Below are 19,150 nucleotides of genomic sequence, written 5' to 3'. Positions count from 1 at the left end.
AATCCATCTTTCATGGAATTTGTGCTTCACATATTCTGTAAAAGTGGCCAAGATGGGGCAGCTAGGTGGCGCAGTGGATAGAGCACCGGCCCTGGATTCAGGAGGACCTGAGTTCAAATCTGGCCTCAGACACTTTACACTTACTAGCTGTGTCACCCTGGGCAAGTCACTTAACCCCAATTGCCTCACTAAAAAACAAACAAAAAAGTGGCCAAGACAAAGGTGAACGTACATATCCCTGTTTTATCCTTTCCTTCATAATGATAATCAGAGGTGGCTGAAAAAAGAAAGCTCAGTGTTTGCATCTGTGAAGAAATCTTATATGATTTCCACATAGCCATGAGAGACAATGTGGTGAAGTGTCTTTAAAATTGTATTTTGCTGTACTGAATCAAACCAACAAACAAGGGCTGACATTATTTCTTTTTTGTCTTATATACCCAAAACCTAGAACAGCGACTAGCACACAGTAGATTCTTTTTTTTTTTTTAGTGAGGCAATTGGGGTTAAGTGACTTGCCCAAGGTCACACAGCTAGTAAGTGTTAAGTGTCTGAGGCTGGATTTGAACTCAGCTACTCCTGAATCCAGGGCCGGTGCTTTATCCAGTAGATTCTTAATATAATTTTATTGAAAGGAAGAGGTAGTCTGTTGCAGAAAATCATTAGAGAAAGCCTGCCTGGTTTTGGTTTTTTTTTTTTTCATATTTTGACTAAAGATGTCCTCAACACACATATAAAACTATTCTTATTAAGATTTTATTAAGCTGAGAAACTAGGTATATGTATACTAGTTGTTAATGAGTCCTTAGGGACAGCAAGGTAGCATAGTGGATAGAGTGCTGGGCCTGAAGATTCATCTTCCCGAGTTCAAATCTGGCCTCAGACATTTGCTAGCTGTGTGACCCTGGGCAAGTCATTTAACCCCAATTGCCTTAAATATCCAGGGCCATCTTGAGTTCTCCTGATATCTATCTTGCCACTGGACCCAAATGGCTCTGGAGGAGACTTTGCATAGCCCTGACTCTGGTGACTTTGCATAGCCCTGCTTCACTTAAATCCAATTCACTGTAAGTCATGATATCATCTCCCAATGTTATGGTTCTCTTTGAGAATGAAGGACCAACAATAACAACGACGATGACCAACAATAACCTTAAGCACTGTTTGCCTCAGTTCCTCTCCTCTAAAATGAGTTGGAGAAGGACATGCCAAACCAATCCAGTATCTTTGCTAAGTAAACCCCAAATGGAACTGCAAAGAGTTGGATGTGACTGAAATGACTGAGCAACAACAGATACTACCATATGGAAGGAGATAATAATATCACCTGTGATTTTTTAAAATATCTTCCTCTTTCTGAGGCATCTTGAAAAATGATCCCTTAATGCCTTCAAAATTATATCATCTCCAGCATGAATTCCTTCTATGTATACTTGGTTATGTCCAATTACTTTACTTAACTTCATTTAAGGGCTATTCTACATCAGTTCAATTCAGTAAGTATTTATTAAGTGCCTTCTATATTTTTCTGTCTTTAACATTTGGTTAAAACTGTGTTGTTAAGAGTTCACGTGGGGGCAGCTATGTGGCACAGTGGATAGAGCACTGGCCCTGGAGTCAGGAAGACCTGAGTTCAAATCCAGCCTCAGACACTTAACACATACTAGCTATGTGACCCTGGGCAAGTCACTTAACCCCAACTGCCTCACAAAAAAAAAAAAATGAGTTCACATTTACTGCTTCCACTGTCATTAATAACAGGAAGAGATTAGTTTAGAAAAACTCTAAAATCTGTTTAATTTTCTATCTCTTGGTTGTCCTTCTGATGTAAATTTGTTCTTGAGATGACATGGTTTTATTGTCTCTCTCAAGACAGTTTTTATGAGGGTTTGTTTTCCTCCTTTCTTCTTTTCTTTGTTTTATGAAAGGATATCTTCTGTAATGTTGTACAAATGACTTGGCTCTTCTCTGCCCAGAAATCAATGGCTACCTGGGTGAGGTGGTTTATAGACTTTTTTGGCATCCTCATTTTTGGGGGAGGGGGGCAATGAGGGTTAAGTGACTTCCCCAGGGGTCACACAGCTAGTAAGTGTCAAGTGTCTGAGGCTAGACTTGAACTCAGGTCCTCCTGAATCCAGAGCCAGTGCTTTATCCACTGTGCCACCTAGGTGCCCCTCGCATCTTCTTTTTGATCCATTTCATTCTACTTCTCTAAAATATTGTTCAGAGTTAATGTCTTTGTCTTGACATCATTCCACCAGTTTGTTCAGATAGGTTGTAACTATTGTAATTGAGCAAAATCTATTCTCATGTTTATACTTTCCCCTAATTTATTGCTGATTTTGACCCTTACTCTGACTAGTTGATGACCACAATACAAAGACAGGTGAGTCTAAAAAGATTGCTAATGATAGTAACCCACTATTTCCTGTCTTAAAATGTAATCACTTTTGGGGCAGCAAGATGGCGCAGTGGATAGAGCGGATAGGGCCAGTGGGCCCTGGAGTCAGGAGTAGCTTGAGTTCAAATCTGGCCTCAGACACTTAACACTTACTAGCTGTGTGACCCTGGGCAAGTCACTTAACCCTAATTGCCTCACTAAAAAAAAATGTAATCACTTTCATCTTTGCCATGTTATTTCTTTCTTGACCTGTCTACTCTTTTCTGGCTCTCTTCTTGACATATAGAAATGAAGCTTCTCGGTAGCCTACAAGCCTTTGGTCTCCCTCATTTCTTAATCCTAAACCACATTTTCATATATATGGATATCTGTACATGTATACACACACACACACACACACACACACACACACACACACGGTATCTATCTTCCATCCTTTTTTATTGGTCATTTGAATTAAGATATCTGTCCATTTAATTTAATTCTTCTTAGAATTTTTCTACTTCATCTTTTGTAATATATGTTAGCACAGATATTTCAATTATCTTCCATGCAGAGTATTTTTCTTTCTTCATCATTAGCGCAAAAAAAGAGTATCTCACGAAATGGTGTTTCTTGTTGCCTTTGGTGTAATTGAAGTCAAACTCTCTCAGCTCCTTAAACGTCCCTTTCCCAAACGTTACCACTTCCAATGAGTTATAGTTTCCTTTGGTCTTTTGGTCCCTCTAGAATGTAAGCTCCTTTGAGGGCAGGGACTATTTTGCTTTTGTCTTTGTATGCCCAGAAATTAGCTCAGTTCCTCCCAGACTGTCATTTCATCACCTTTCAAAGCTTCTGGGAAGGAAACTCCCTCTACTAATGCTAATTGGCAACTGGTACTTTGCTGAAAAGGGGGAGGGAAGGAGGAAACAAGCGTTTATTAAGCTCCTGCTATTTGCTAGTCACTTTGCTAGCACTTTACAGATATCATTTCAGTTGAATACTTGTTTAATCCTATTGAAGTAACTCACAGTGAGAAAGTAAATATTGCGGTTCAACTCTTCCAGCAGTATATCAATTCACTGGTGGAACAAGCTCATGTTTAGAGCAATAACAGTTATATTAATTCTTATACCTGTTCTAAAAACTGTGTTATCACCATCTGTCCCCTTTCCTGACTCCATGTTATCACCACTGTGGAAATAGAAAAGGCTACACTAGAATGAAAACCATTTTGTTTTGATTCATTTCCTCAGTTGCTATGGTCAAATAATTCATTACCTAGTGGTCAAATAGATGACCATCTTCATACAGTTAGGCACACATTTCTTTCTTAATACTAGAAAACCAAGAAAGCAATACAGATCTGTAGTGTAATCTGGGTTTTTGAGGTGTAAATGGTCATACTGAAAATTTAACAATAGGCAAGCAGACTCCAGAGTCCTCTTGGACGATTATCCCTTCCCAACCAGTGAGAGATGGTGTGATTTCCCTTCCCCCCTTCATACATACCAACAGACTAAGGTGTCAGTTTGATTCCCCATTTTTTAAAAGGTATTGGCCCCCATTTGACTGTTGTAGGCAGCTAGGTGGTAAAGGGGACAGAGTGTTGTACCTTATCTTAGGAATACCTGAGTTATAATCTGACCTCAGATATGTACTAGTTGTGTGACTCTGGGCAAGTAATAACCTCTATCTGCTTCTGTTTCCTCATCTATAAAATGGACAAAGTAATAGCATCTGCCTGTAAGGGCTAAAATTCTAGCTAGTCTGTCTAAAATCTAATGAGGGGTCGCCAACAAATTATAAGCTTTATCAAGAGTTAGACTTTTAAGCATTTATTAAGGAGAATAAGAATTTGGTAAAGAGAAAGAGAAAGGCCTATATTCCTCTATCTATTAAAGGGAGAGAGCATTCCTAGCTCTGCTCTCTGCCAGAGTGCACAGGAAAGAGAGAGAGTCAGAGCGCCAGCATCCCCCTTCTTCCTCCCACAAGCAAACGTCACTTCCTAATGCCAAAGAAAAGACGCATGGCCTTGCCCTCGGAGGCCTTCACCTCATGGTGGAGCTTTTCTACAGTAAGTCTCCAGCAGGTGGCGTCATTCCAATTGTTACATACCTTTCAGGGTTGTTGTGAGGATCAAATGAAATAATCATTAGAAAGCACTTAGGGGGTGGAGTCAAGATGGTGGAGGAAAGGCTATTTCTATTTTTAACTCTCCGAGCTCCCAACAAATCCGTCCACATACCTCCAAAATAATGCCATAAGACAACTCCTGGAGCAGCAAAAGCCACAAAAGAACAGAATGAGACTATTTTCCAGCCAAAGATGGCTTAAATAGGCAGCAGGGATCATCAGCTGTACAGGGTGATAGAGGACCTTAGCACTAGGTGCAAATCCAGCCCCAGGCAGGCTCCAGAGCCTCACAGTCTTGAGCATCAGCAGCTTCTTCTGAAACTTGGCTCACAGACCAGTGAGGGGATCCAGTGGTTGCCCGGGTGGAAATAGTGGGGGTCTCTGTGGGAGCAGAGGTGGAGCACGTTGCCCAGGAAGCAGATTTGAGTGGAGAGGCCCAGTGGGGGAGGGGCACAGGCACAGCAAGCTTCAAACCATAGAGAATCAGATTTCAATCAGATTTCTGCTTCTGGATTAAAGAGCAAGCAGGCCCGTGGTTACTTACAGGCCAGGCAGGCTAGAATGTGTCTGAATTGTACCACCTGGGGCCCCCTGTAGCTTGGGAGAGTGTATCCTGCAAGCAGGGTTCCACATTAAGGAATTAAAAGCCAAGAAATAGGCAGGAAAAATGAACAGGCAGAGAAAGCAGCAGACCATCAAGAGGTTTGTTTATTTGTTTGTTTGTTTTGGTGGCAAGGTAGATCAAAATACACCCTCAGGAGAAGATAGCAAAGTCAAAGCTCCTACATCCAAAGCTTCCAAGAAAAATATGAATTGGTCTCAGGTCATGGAAGCACTCAAAAAGGACATTGAAGATAAAGTAAGAGAGGTAGAGGGAAAAGTAAGAGAAAGAGAGGAAAAAATGGAAAGAGTGTGATGCCGGACGGTCATGGAAAAAAAAGTCACCAGCTTGAAAAGCCATATGGGCCAAATGGAAAAGGAGGTGCAAAAGCTCTCTGAAGAAAATCATTGCTTAAGAATTAGGATAGAGCAAATAGAAGCTAATGACTTTATGAGAAATCAAGACACGATAAAGCAAATCCAAATGAATAAAAAAGAGGGCAATATGAAATATTTCCTTGGAAAAACAGCTGACCTGGAAAATAGATGCAGGAGAGATAATTTGAAAATCATTGGATTACCTGAAAACCATAACCAAAAAAAAGAGCTTAGACATCATCTTCCCAGAAATTGTCGGGAAAATTTCCTGATATTCTAGAAGCAGAAGGTAAAATAGAAATTGAAAGACTCCAACAATCACCTCCTGAAAGAGATCCCAAAAGGAAAACTTCCAGGACTTTCTCATGCATACTAAAGTGGGTATAGTAATATATCTTGCCCTTTGGGAAAGTGGGAGGGACAGTAAAAAGCAAAACACTTTTGAGGAGGGATAGGGTGGAAGAAGATAGAAAACAGTAAATATCAACAGGAGGGAATAGGATAGAGGGTAATACAGTTAGCAGTAGTAATTGTGAAAGAAATGATGAGCAGGATGTGATCAGAAAGATGTATGAAAAATGCAAACCATCAACAAAGAAAGAACTGATAGTATCTGAATACAGATTGAAGTATAATTTTATTTGTTAGTTCCTCTTTCCAACCTTTCCAACCTGACTAATTTGAAGATATTTTGCATGACTGCACATGTATAACTTATATTGAATTGCTTACTTTCTTAGGGACGGTTTAGGAGGGAGGGAGGAAGAAAATTTGGAACACAAAGTTTTAAAAAAATCAATGTGAAAAAATTTGTTTGATTTTTTTACATGTAACTTGGGGGAAATTCTAAATAAATAAATAAGTTTTAATTTTAAAAATTTAGTAAAAAAGAAGAAAGTGCGTAGCACAGTGTTGGACATACAGGAAATGTTATATAAATGTTGACTAGTTATTGGGCAACTAGGTGGCACAGTAGAGTGCCAGGCCTGGGGTCAGGAAGAACCCAAGTTTAAATCAGACCTCAGACACTTAACTAGCTGTGTGACCCTGAGCAAGTCACTTAACCACTTTTTGCCTGTCTCCTCATCTGCAAAAATGGAAATGGAAATGACAAACCACTCTAGTACCTTTGCCAAGAAAACTCTGAAATGGGTTTTCTGAAAACTGAAACTGACTAAAGGACAAAATTACTATGATTAATTATTATTGGAGCGTAGTACAATGGATAAAATATTAGTTACAGATAATTCATTTTCATTTTCCCTTTTCCCTGATCTCTTCTTTCTCTTTTGCCTTTTCCCTTCTTTATTGATAGTTAAACAAATACACAAAAAACCCCACAACAGACTTACTGAAATGTTTATTATGCAATGCTGACCTCCCACACCCAGCCTTGATGAACAGCACATACCTCTAAAGTGATTCGTTGGTGCAGTGTTTGAATTTGAGTCAGTGAATCCAAGCTCACTTTCAATAGCAGCTCCATCTTTTTTAAATTCCTGATGTCTCTATCTTTTTCTCTCTGCTTCCGAGTGACTTCATCATGGAAATTGTGCTTGTCAATGAGGCAATTACGCAAGTTGAGCTCCACTATCCCTCTAAAGAAGGTTAGAAAAAAACAAACCCAAACATCAGCTCTCCAGTAACTTCTATTCCTTTGCTCTTACAGCTAATTTATTGATGCACATCAGTTTATGGGATATATACAAAATCTTCCCCATAAGTATAAAGAGATATTCCATCATGATCCCTGAATCACAGTGAACTGTAACTTAAAGGTTTGACTACAATTAATGTTACTGCAACCTAAGAGAGTTAGTCTAAGGGAGATAACCTGAGGTAGAAACATCTAAATAGCCTGACACTTAATTGAAAATGGAAAGTGTATAAAAGAATATACACCTCTAGCCCATGTAGGTATTGAGGTGGAAAAAAATCACAATTACTGTTAAAATATCATTCATTGGTTTGAAAATTCCTTAAACAACAGCAAGTTCTGGCATTTCAAATCACGTGAATGATTAATGCATTTTAAAAATATAGTAGATTGTGGTGTTTTTGTTTTAAAGATCTGACTGTTATGTAGTTTGGTGATGTAGTAAAACAACAAAGAATGAAAAGATTCAGTTTGTTTCAATTAGTTTTAAAAACAGAATGCATTCAATTTGCATATATAGCTTTCTCATTTGTAGAGCTTGTTTGAAATTAGTAGACTTTATTCTGAAAAAGGGAGAGAAAAAGTGCAGGAGTAGGGGAAAGGAGTGAGAAATGGAGGAAGAGGAGAAAAGAAGGATGGAGAGGAGGAGAGAAGGAGGAAAAGAGATAGGGAAAGGGGAGGAAATGAGAAGGAAGAGGGAGAAAGAACTCTGTGTCTTGTGATAACAAAATTGGGCACATAAACCAAGGATAAAGTCCTATGTGTACAAATGAAATTTACCACTTTTTTTGGTAGGCCAAACTTGAAAAAAATGGGTGCCAGTCAATTGGGGAGTGGTTAAGCAAATTGTGACAGAATATATATTGAGTGTAATGTGATATTAAAGAGGCTGCAAGCTATAGTGGAAGGCTCACTGTTTGGGGATCATTGGGCCTGAGTTTACATCCTGCTTCCCATGTTTATTATTCATGTGCCATTGGATAAATGAATCAAACTCCTTGGGCCTCAGTTTCCTCATTTGTCAAATAAGGCATAATGTACTAGATGGACTCAGGAGGTTCCTTCTAGCTTTAAATCCAGACTCCTGTGCTTATGATTGTATAGTAATGAAACACATGAGAAATTCAGAGAAACTTGGGAAGACTTGAATGAATTGATACAGGGTATAGTATAAAACAAACAACCCACACAATGATTCTACTAATAGGATCGGAAAATAAAACTGGAGGATATCAAAGGTGAGAACATATAGGAAAATCATGGTGTCCTAAAGACTTTCTCAATAAAAATTAAAACAAAAAATAAAGATCAGAAACCCATCTTGCCTTTAAAAGACTTGATGGTGAAACACACTCTGATGCAGAAAGGTGGTGGCTAGAGGGGAAGAACATACAGCGCTAGGTGGCGCTATAGTGCATAGAATGCTGGGCCTGGAATCAGGAAGACTCATCTTTCTGAGTTCAAATCTGAACTCAGACACATGTGACCCTGGGCAAGTCACTTAACCCTGTTTGCCTCAATTTTCTCATCTTGCAAAATGAGCTAGAGAAGGAAATGGCAAACTACTCTGGTATCTCTGCCAAGAAAACCCCAAATGGGGTCAGGAAGAGTTGGACACGACTGAAAAAAAGAAAAAGACTGGAAAACTCCCCCAACAATGTCATACATCCTCAGACATGACCAATGTTTTGGTTTGTTTTGCTTAAGTTGCAAAGAGAAAGTTTGGTTGGAGGTGGGGTGGGTGTAAACCCCTCGAGGGCAGGAACTTGATATCTCCTAAGCCTACAGCAATGTCTGGAACAAAACGGGCACTTAACTAAATTCTGAAGGAATTAAACTAATTTGAATTGGAAGGGGCAGTAATATAACACAAAGAAAAAAAAAACAGTAAAAGGGAAAAATGACATTGTAGCCATTGTCAAAAGCATAATGATATCCTCCTAACACAAAGCATTTTTGAATATTTTTGAGTCTTTAAAAAAGCACAAGAAAATCATATCTCAATACTAACCTTTCAGTCAGTAAACTGGCTTCATTCTCTTTGGTTAATTCCAATAATTTTGACAGTTGGCTGAATTCTCTTTCTTTGATTTCAAGTAGGGCTCTCTTCCCTTCTACTTCTTTTATCACCTCCTCCTTCTCTGACAATACACCATTAACTTTGTTTTCTGATTTCTTGAGTGTTTCACTTATATCATTTACTTGATCTACCAAAACTGCTCTTTTCTTCTCCATATCTCTATGGAAAAAGTTTTTAAATGGTTATTTTTTCACAGTCAAAGGAAGTCATCCTCTCTTTTCACCTCTTCATACTGGTCTGTTTTCTCTATACAGTCTTGGCTGAAAACCTGGACCCTTGAGCCAACTGTTCCTGCCAGGCTTGTCCTAGAACTATTTTGGAAGTAGCAGCATGGGTCATTTTGGCCTCAGAAAGCTCAGAAGGGCAGACAAGGTGAGAAGTGGAAAAGTAAGGTTTAATGGGGATGCTTTAAATTTACTAGTTCCTGAAGCTCCTCAGAAAGAGGGTTGGTGAGAAAAAAAAAACTCAACAGCAAGGGAGAGGTCACTAAGAAGCGATGGAAGAGAAGACCAAAGTGGACAGTGATGAGACAAAAGACTATTAGGGAGAAGGATGAAAGGGTGGGAGGCTGGCACTGCAATAGCTCTCAATTATCTAACAGTCAGGGATCCAGGAATCCTTGATAGCTGCAGTTTCTACATAAATGAAAGCAAATCCACTTGCACCAAAAGGACCAGAATTTACATTTACTGTATAAGAATACGTCAAAGGACCAAGCTGCATCAATTGATGTAACATATTTTTTTAATTCCTAAGGAAAAGAAAATAGGATGAAAATGTTTATTTCAAAGTAAAATTATAATAAAATTTTTGCATCAGTTGACATGCTTGGCATTAAAATCTCCAAAATGTTTTTCATAGGTTTTCATTGAGAGTTTTCCAAATGTATTTGCCCACTTTTCTGATTCAATAAATGAGGTTTTGTTTGAGGTTTTTTGTAGGTATGTTTTTTCAGTTAGACCCTTGATTTCATTGGTAAAGGGAAATCCTAACGAGGATATTCCCTTTCCCAATACAGATGAGCACCTAACCTGCAATTTATAGGCTTGGTGAAGTATAAGAATAGAGAATATTGAATGTAATTTGATTTTTTGCTAAGGACTCAGAGTTGAGATGAGTACCACTATTTAATACCTTCAGAGAACTTAGTGTATATAAGGCTGTTTATTTCTCCACTAGCAAGTCTCTACTTGCTCTGTTCTCCTTAGTGTGGCTGAGGGATGCTCTTGGGCCAGTTGAAATGTATTGAGCTGTTTGCCTCTATAATACATGCCACTAGGTGGATGTCGTGTTCTTATTGGTATTTCTTTTCTCTCTTCCATCATAATATTCTGCTCTTGGCTTATTCCTTTTCTTTAGAATCAATGATCTTTCTCATCCCTCCTATCATCTACCACCTTATCCTCCCTTTTCCCTGCCTTCTTTCTTGTCTCAAATCTTTCATTTTCTTGATGCTTTTCTCATACTCTTAGGATTTCCTGCCAGAAACAGTTTTATTCTTCTGTTCTTGACCCTTAGCTATATCACTACAGTGTCATATCTGCTCCCACCTGTAGGCCTGGGCAAACTGTTTTGGGATTGGTTCTAGCAAGGGAAGAAGCATATAAAACCAAGAAAATCAAGGCAGGAAACTACCCTGAGTATTGTCTTCTTGATACTAGAAGTGGCTAGGTGGTTCAGTAGACAGAGTGCTGGATCTGGTGTCAGGAAGACTCATCTTCCTGGGTTCAAATCTGGCCTCAAATATTAGCTGTGTGATCTTGAGCACATCACTTAACCCTAATTGCCTCAGTTTCCTCATCTGTAAAATGTGCTGGAGAAGGAAATGGCAAACCACTCAAGCATCTGCCATGAAAACCCCAAATAGGAGCACAGAGAGTCAGATACCACTAAACAACATCAAAATCCTAATCCCAGCCACTAGTTTGACTAATGACCACCTCCAATGGATAATATCTGATGTTCTAAGTGATTCCGACCAGTGAGAACATTTCTTCCTTTCTTCTGGTTAGCAGATGGATCAATCAAAGGACTACTTTTTAAAGTCTTCAGATGTCCTCAGTTTTTCTTTTTCCCACTGAAAGAAACTATTTTATTTACTGTGTGACTATTTCTGGCAGTTGAGGGGGCTATATATTTGAGCACTAGATAAGTGAAAATATTTTGACTTGTAGCTGGAATAACGGGATTCTTACTATTCTATAACACCTTCCTATTTCATAGGTAGATAGATATCTACACACATAAACATTGTTGAAAGGGAAATCTTGAATTAGAAAGAAAATTTGGTCCCATAAATGTTGCACATAGATATATGTATGTATGTGTATGTATGTATTGAAGTAATAATTTGCCCTACTGATAAAAAGCCTTTCTTTTAATGTACTTGATATTTAGCACTCACTTAAATTATCAATTTATGCCCACAATTTGCTAGATTTAAAAAAAATTTCTTATATCTAGATTTACTTTCTTATTTTATAGTATACATTTATTACTGTGGGAAAATATTTTAAATAAAGATTTAAATCGTACAGTAGTCTTCGGAATATTTTTTCTATTTCTTTTCCAATTTGCAAAGGGATGCTTTGATGGCGGACCACTTCATCCTAGTAAAGAAAGGAAAACAAATTAAGTAGTCTGAAAAACATATCTAATTCATACATTTCTGAGAAATAAATTATTTTGTTAATGTTCCTTTCATTTATCATCCATATATTAACATAAAACATTTACATATATGCCATATTATCAACGTAATCTAGACCAATGTTTTTAATCTCTAATTTTAGTTTAAAGGGGCTTGCATAATACCAAATAAAAATTTATTTTATTTTAGTTTAAAAATACAAATATATGCCACATAATACTTCCAGAAAGAGGTAATATTATGGTTTTGAGGCTATTGTCAATCTATAGCTTCAGTATAAAGAAAAAAAAACCCTATATGCATGAAGCTTACTCCTAACATTAAGAAATAATAATAATATGGGAATGAGATAATAAACACATTAAAATCTCATTATATTTTATGAACTTATAGATGACAAATCTCCATACTACAAGTATAAGTATGAAAATATCCTTGAAAACTCTACCAATACACTGGACTGGAAGTGGAGCATTCCTATAGACTCAACTATTACCCACAAGTGTCCAGATAGAATCCATAAAAACTTAAGATAATTTTAAATAGATAATAACAACATCAAAATAGGCTGCTATGAGGTTGGCATTGGATTTGTCAAATGTAACTAAAAATGACTTACCTCTGTGTGGAAACTTTAAAATGACTAAGATGTAAGAGCAGACTTAAAATGCCCTCTGTGGGCAATATCCCCATGAGCTCAGGCAGCAATATATTAAAATCAGAAACATCACTCAAATGGCTGAGAAATGAACATTTGTTAAAACAGGAAAGCTAATGATGGCAATATAGGACCAGGTCAATGCCACCAGCAACTATGGAAGGTTTATTCTTAAGAAGCTTGTACTTAGTGACCAATATAGATCATATAAAAAAAGATAGGGTCAGTACAGCATATCACCACAGGCTGTAAAAATTTACTGTCTACTAAGTACCTGGTAAGACATAACCTGATGCCTAAAATTAAACATAAAAATTCATTTTCTTTCATGTACTAACAAATCCCTTTACTAAAAATGCAGTCTAAAATATCCTGAATAGCCCAATAAATAAATCATATCAGAAATGGACCATTATTGTGAACCACTATCATGGTCTGCCTACAATCTCCTGGACATAACATTGATCCATAAAAACCTTAAGAACTTTATTTTGAATCATTGTTACTACACCCAAACACTTATAATTTCTGAGTTGTATGAAGCCAAAACATTTTTTCCCTAGTACAAGACACTAAATGATGTGGGAATGCAATGCTATACAGGTGATCCCCGATGTCTCATCCACTACTGGGAATGTACTGAGGATGCTCTCAAGTAAATCTAATACTTTTATCCAACTACAAAAAGCAGTGATTGTATGCACCTGTGCATTTTCATAGAAATCTGAATATAAAGGAGTCAGAGGAGGATAGCAACATGTCCCAGGACCACTGTCCTCTGTATACCATTGAAAAAGATGAGAAAAATAAAATACTATCTTACATATATATGATCTGCTTGCTATTTTCTATTTTGTTTTCCTTTTTTTCAAGTAGACTTAGATTTCACGTTAAGTATTAAAGTATGAATGACAATTTTTGTGGTTTTATAATGTGACAAAATCGTTTACAGATATTTTGCTTAAAAAACTATACATGAAAAAACCTCTTGTATATAAACACACATGCACACACATGTATATATATTTATATATGTACATGGGTATGTGTGTTTTATATGTGCAAACACGTGTCTATATATCAACATAAATAAATGTATGTGTGTGTGTACTATCTATCTATCTAGTTTCCCACGGGGGGAAAATCCATTTTAGAGAGCTGGGCCTGGGGTCAGGAAGATCCAAGTTCAAATGTGGGCTCCAATACTAACTAGCTGTGTGACTCTGGACAAGACACTTAACCCCTATTTGTTTCAGTTCCTCATCTGCAAAATGGGGACACAAAAGAGAAGAAAATGGCAAACCACTTCAATATCTTTGGCAAGAAAACCCCACAGAGTTCATACAACCCCATGGGGTCATGAAGAATAGGACCCAACTGAACAACCAAACAACAACCTATCAGTTGTGAGGGAAGTATATTGAAAAGTGCGATCTAAACATTAGCTCTTATTATTGCCATATGGGTTATTGTTTTCATGCATGCATACAACATTTTAGTTGAACTAATGTACCTTTAAATTATCTTCTTGTTCTAATAAATCATCTAGTTCTTTCTTGTCCTTTAGTGACAGTTTTTGCTTGTATTGCAGATCTTCCTTTAAGTTTTTAATCTCTAGTTTCTTTTGGATTACTTCTTTACGTAACTCTTCACTGCTTTCTTTCAATAGTTTCATCTTCTTCTCCATTTCCTTAAAAATTCACATAAAAATGAGACCTAATTATTGAATATGGAAAAAAATCACTGTACATTTTTAAAACCACTGAATTTAAAAAATGTTTGTGCAGTAATTTTGGTTCAAAGATCAGGACAATTTTTAAAATTTCAAACACATTATAGAGGAGTGACAATTACAAGGCATACACTGTTAGGGGCATGTCAGATTGAGGTTATTTTTTTTCTTGTTACTGTTAAAATGATCAGTTTGCTATTTTCTATTTTTTTGTTTTCCTTTTCCAAATAGACTTATATTTCATGTTAAGTACCTAAAAGTGCGAATGATAATTTTTGTGGTTTTATAATTTGATAATCATTCACAAATTTTTGCTCAATAAACTACCCATACATGAAAATAATTGACCAGAGTCTCTTCAGAGACCTCTCATCCTGTTTTTACCACTTATGGATGCAAATGCTCTTTGCTCCAGTAATACAGAATATCTGCAGAGTGGTTGACCAGGGAAGTATCTTTCATTAAGTGCATATACAAGCATCTACCCTCTTTTTCAGATGTAAAAATTGCCAGTACTCAGGATTACCTGTCATTTCAACTACTACCTTTTCTTGCCATGGCAGAAAACCAGGGGAATTATAATTGCAGATGTCCTAGGCTATAATTCAGAATGCATTTTTCCCTAGAAACAATTTTACCCTAAGTTATATCTAGGTTTCATTACACAATACTTGCAATATTATTGCTATGTTTCATTATAATACTTATACTATACTTCAGGTAACTTATCCAATTTAGCTGCCATTTTTTAGCAATGTTTTGGTTGGGAAATGTATTCGGAAAGACAACTAAGTAACATAACACCCTTTTGTTATTAGTTACCAATTGTATGTTCAAATGAATGATTTCCATGCTATTCCCATTATTCCCCATAAATGTTTTCTTTTAATAAATTTGAGCTCCTTAAAAATCATACTGTAAGGGGCAGCTAGGTGGTGCAGTAGATAGAGCACCGGCCCTGGATTCAGGAGGACCTGAGTTCAAATCTGGCCACAGACACTTGACACTTACTAGCTGTGTGACCCTGGGCAAGTCACTTAACCCCCATTGCCTCACCCCAAAAAACCCCAACATACTGTAGAAGTATAGATCAACAGTGACAGTCATTTGGGGCCCCCCAAAATAGGATTATTTCTGTAGTACGCAAAACAGAACCCATTTTTGAGAAGATACTACTATAAGGCTTTTCTTAATTTCAGATCTTTTTTGAAAGCATACATTTGGTAACCCATATACATGTTTACTCAAAAAGTCACAAAGATTTTATCTTGAATGCCACTCAGTGTAAAATCCTTTAGATTTTTCCAGGTTATCTAAACTACTATGTAAGATAATTTTTATAATAAGTTTATTTACACCCAAATGTACTCAGTAAACTCTATATAATCTTACTTACTCCAGGTTTAGGTATCTTCTCATATTCCTTTTGTATAAGTACTTTTTCTTCTTTTAAGCTGTAGAAACATGAATCAAATTTAGCAGTGCAAATGAATAAGTTATTTCAAAAACAATATTTTACTGTTTACAGTTTGAGTCCTATTTTATGTAATTTAATTGGGATTGTCTATATACTGATGGAGCTCATACAACTGCATACAGTCCCTTCAGAAAAGATAACCAATTAAGTCAAAATCTTTAGCCCAGAAGTTGGAAGAAAGGTTTTTGGAAATCCTAAAAGGGACTAACTCCACTACATACGTAGGAGTTGATTAAATGTTTCTTCCATGTTCTCCTGGGCCATGCTGCTATGTTTTGCCATTTTGAATAGGTGTCATATCCTATATAGAACTTCATTTGGGAATATGGTCCAGACAGTTGGAAATATACTAAGACCCTGAAGTAACCTAATATAATGGAAAGAACATTGGAGTGAGGAGACGTAGGCTTTCATCCTAGTTCTACCACAGATATTCCTATATGTGAAAAAGAAGGTATTGGGGCTAGGTCATCTCTAAGTCCCTTTACAGCTCAGAAATATTCCATTTAAATTTTGTTCCTTTTGGATGACACTCCTTTTGTGTTCCTTTTGTGACTCTCACCACACTTATTCTACCCTCTCAATTACACATAGTTTCTTTTCTCTATAAAGTTAAAAATATAATAAAAATACAATTTGCAAATAGAATTTATAAGATATTTTGAGCTCTAACCCAGTCTGTTCATTGGCCAAGACAGGATGGTGATCTCCCAGTCAGTTGAGTTTAGTACAATTAGATATCAACAGATTTTCCTTCTCTCTCTCACATTCTCCAAAGAAAAACACAAACTCATCAAAAGTATATTCATCTGATACTGTATAACCACAACTTATAGAATATAATTATCACTGAAGAATCAAAATTGTGAGTGACCCAATTCAATGCAAATGAGCCAAACCAGACTGTGTCATTTTTACCAATTATGAATTGCATTCAAGAAACGGAAATAAAAGGTAGCATTCAAGAGATATGTAACAGGAAAAGGAGATACACAACTGAAGTCATTAGAGTAAGGTATGATAAATAGGTATCCCCTATGTTGCACTGGTATCCAAAGAGACTATGAGAAGAGCTTCTAGTATATGTTAGTTGGACTTTCTATGAAGTATTTATGGGAGGACATAGACAAGAGTCCCACAGAATTAGAAGGTGTGGTTGGGTTGTGATCTGCACCATTTGCTGGCATCATGGATCTAATGATGTACTTAGGATTTAAAATGCAAAATAATCTTGGTAGGTAGTGTGAAATACTGCTACATTCATTTTGTATAGGAGAAAACAGAGGCTAAAGAAAGATTATGTGATTTGCCCCGTGATAACACAATTATAAAGTTTTGGATCTGGCTCTCAAAAACCACTCTCAAGTACAGTGCTAATTCCATGAAAATTACGTGGAAAAAGTATTAAAAGCAGAGGCTGGAAGGGGGAGGAGACCAGCAACTCCTCAACTTAGGCAAAAGCCTAGTTAACTCAGAAAAGGCAGGAGGGCACAGAGGAAGCAAACCATCTGGGTGATGGAAAAATGTCATGGTATAATTCAGCAAAGCCTCAGGTTTGGAGGGCTATCTTTCTCTAATAGGTGGTCTCTGTCCTAATTGTGACCCCCAACTTCTGCCTGGCAAATCCCTTCCATCTTTCTTTTCTGAATTTTCCATGAAACCTAGTTGATTGGTCTTTCCTCAACAGACATCAGAGATAGGGAAACCACCCCTTCTTATAAAACACCTGATCTTATTTAGGGTCTCTGATATACTGCCATTGATATATGGAGTAAAAACAACTTGTTATAATAGTAGTACCCTGGGTCCAAAAAGCAAGGCTCTGGGCACCTCCATCCTGTATTCCTTCTTAAGGCCCAAATATATTTTTCCCATAGAGGGCAAAGGGCCTCTAATATTTGTTCATTTCTCAACACAGAAAAGAATAGAAAACTATGAAGATTTTATGTTTATAAGAAAAAATGTTTTCCCTATAATTTAAATGTTTAGGGGATATTTGAAAAGAAATTGGAAGCAAACTATGAAAGGTTTACCACAATTTTAGCATAAGAAGAAGTTGCCAAGATTCTAAAGCAAGCATGCAAATGTGTAAGTTAGGGTGGAATCACAAAATAAAACTCTAGGCAGGAGCTTCAGTTTTCTGAGAAAAAGTGTTTTAGGCACAACAGTTAAGTGTTTCATTGGGCAGGATTCCAGGACCCCAGACTCATTACTGTACTTTGTTTTTTTGTGGGAAAAACAGGTTTTATGGAATGGTACCTATTTTCTCTCCTTTTTAAAGTCATTGACTCCCTGGGAACTCTCCTAATAGGCAGAGATTGCATCGCCTGTTGTTATTTCCAGGTGATCAGGGAACAAATCTTTGGTAGACTAATGAGACCCCAGAAGTAGGAGAGACCCTCAAGGTCATCTGGCCTGACCTCTTCATTTTATAGATGAGGAAGATGAGGACAAGAGAGGCAGAAGTCCAGGGATCCAAAGTATTATGGGGTTATTTTAGATAAAAAAAAAAAGTAGCCACAATCAGGAGAAAATAACTGGGGAAACATTGTTGTAGCAAGTTTCCCTATTAAAGATCTAATTTCTTGGAATACAAAGAACGGATTCAAATTTATAAGAATAAGAGCCATTCCCCAGTTGACAAATGATCTAAAGCTATGAACTTAAGGGAAGAAATCCAGGCTATTTATAGCCACATGGAAAATGCTCCAAATCACTACTAATTAGAGAAATGAAATTTAAAACAAGTCTGAGACTCTGCCTCATGATCATCCGAGTGGCAAAGATGACAAAAATTTTAAAAATGATAAATGTTGGAGGAACTGTGGGAAAGCAGACACATTAATGTTCTGTTGGTGGGATCTCTCAATGGTTACAACCATTCTAGAAAACAATTTGGAATTATTCACAAAAAGTTACTCAACACTGTATTCTATCTAATCTGTCTATACCACTGCAAGGCTGGAAAGAGGAATGTTTGACAAATGAAAACTCTACATATATGTTGAAGGTATCCTTAATATATTAGTAGGGATCAGGCACTTTTGCAAATGACTTTATACAGTAGGCTCCTCTTTCAGAGACATATGATTGACTGAATAGACCTAGTCATACAAAATTTTGTTGCATTTTATTGTTTTATATTTAAAAAATATACATTTGCCCTGGTAGAGCAAAATGCAATGAGATAATATTTGCAAACTTGAGAAGGAAATGGCAAAACACTCTAGTATCTTTGCCAAGGAAACCCCAAGGATAGTATTAAAATGATAAAACAGATGCTTTTGGAAGATAAGCCCCTCAGGACAGAAGGGGTCCAAAATATTACTGGGGAAGAATGGAGGGAAACTATAAGGAGTTCCAGAAAGAGTGAAGTGGATGGGCCAAAGCCAAAAGGAAGCT

At 37.0% G+C, this 19,150-nt stretch overlaps 1 protein-coding gene across 2 annotated transcripts in view; it reads right to left on the bottom strand.

Annotated features, from left to right (window-relative positions):
• The window catches only part of CCDC146 (coiled-coil domain containing 146), a 176,210-nt gene that overhangs the window by 50,516 nt on the left and 106,544 nt on the right, over positions 1-19,150 (bottom strand). For both annotated transcript variants that reach the window (XM_043969178.1, XM_043969179.1), the window contains 5 exons: positions 15,668-15,725; positions 14,053-14,229; positions 11,767-11,840; positions 9,163-9,390; positions 6,906-7,092 (listed from right to left, as the gene is read on the bottom strand). In XM_043969178.1, coding sequence (XP_043825113.1) covers positions 6,906-7,092; positions 9,163-9,390; positions 11,767-11,840; positions 14,053-14,229; positions 15,668-15,725 — 724 coding nt within the window. The remainder of the gene's footprint in view (positions 1-6,905; positions 7,093-9,162; positions 9,391-11,766; positions 11,841-14,052; positions 14,230-15,667; positions 15,726-19,150) is intronic.

This window comes from Dromiciops gliroides, chromosome 5 (assembly GCF_019393635.1).
Source record: "Dromiciops gliroides isolate mDroGli1 chromosome 5, mDroGli1.pri, whole genome shotgun sequence".
Lineage (NCBI taxonomy): Eukaryota > Metazoa > Chordata > Mammalia > Microbiotheria > Microbiotheriidae > Dromiciops > Dromiciops gliroides.
This window is presented reverse-complemented; position numbering and strand designations above follow the sequence as displayed.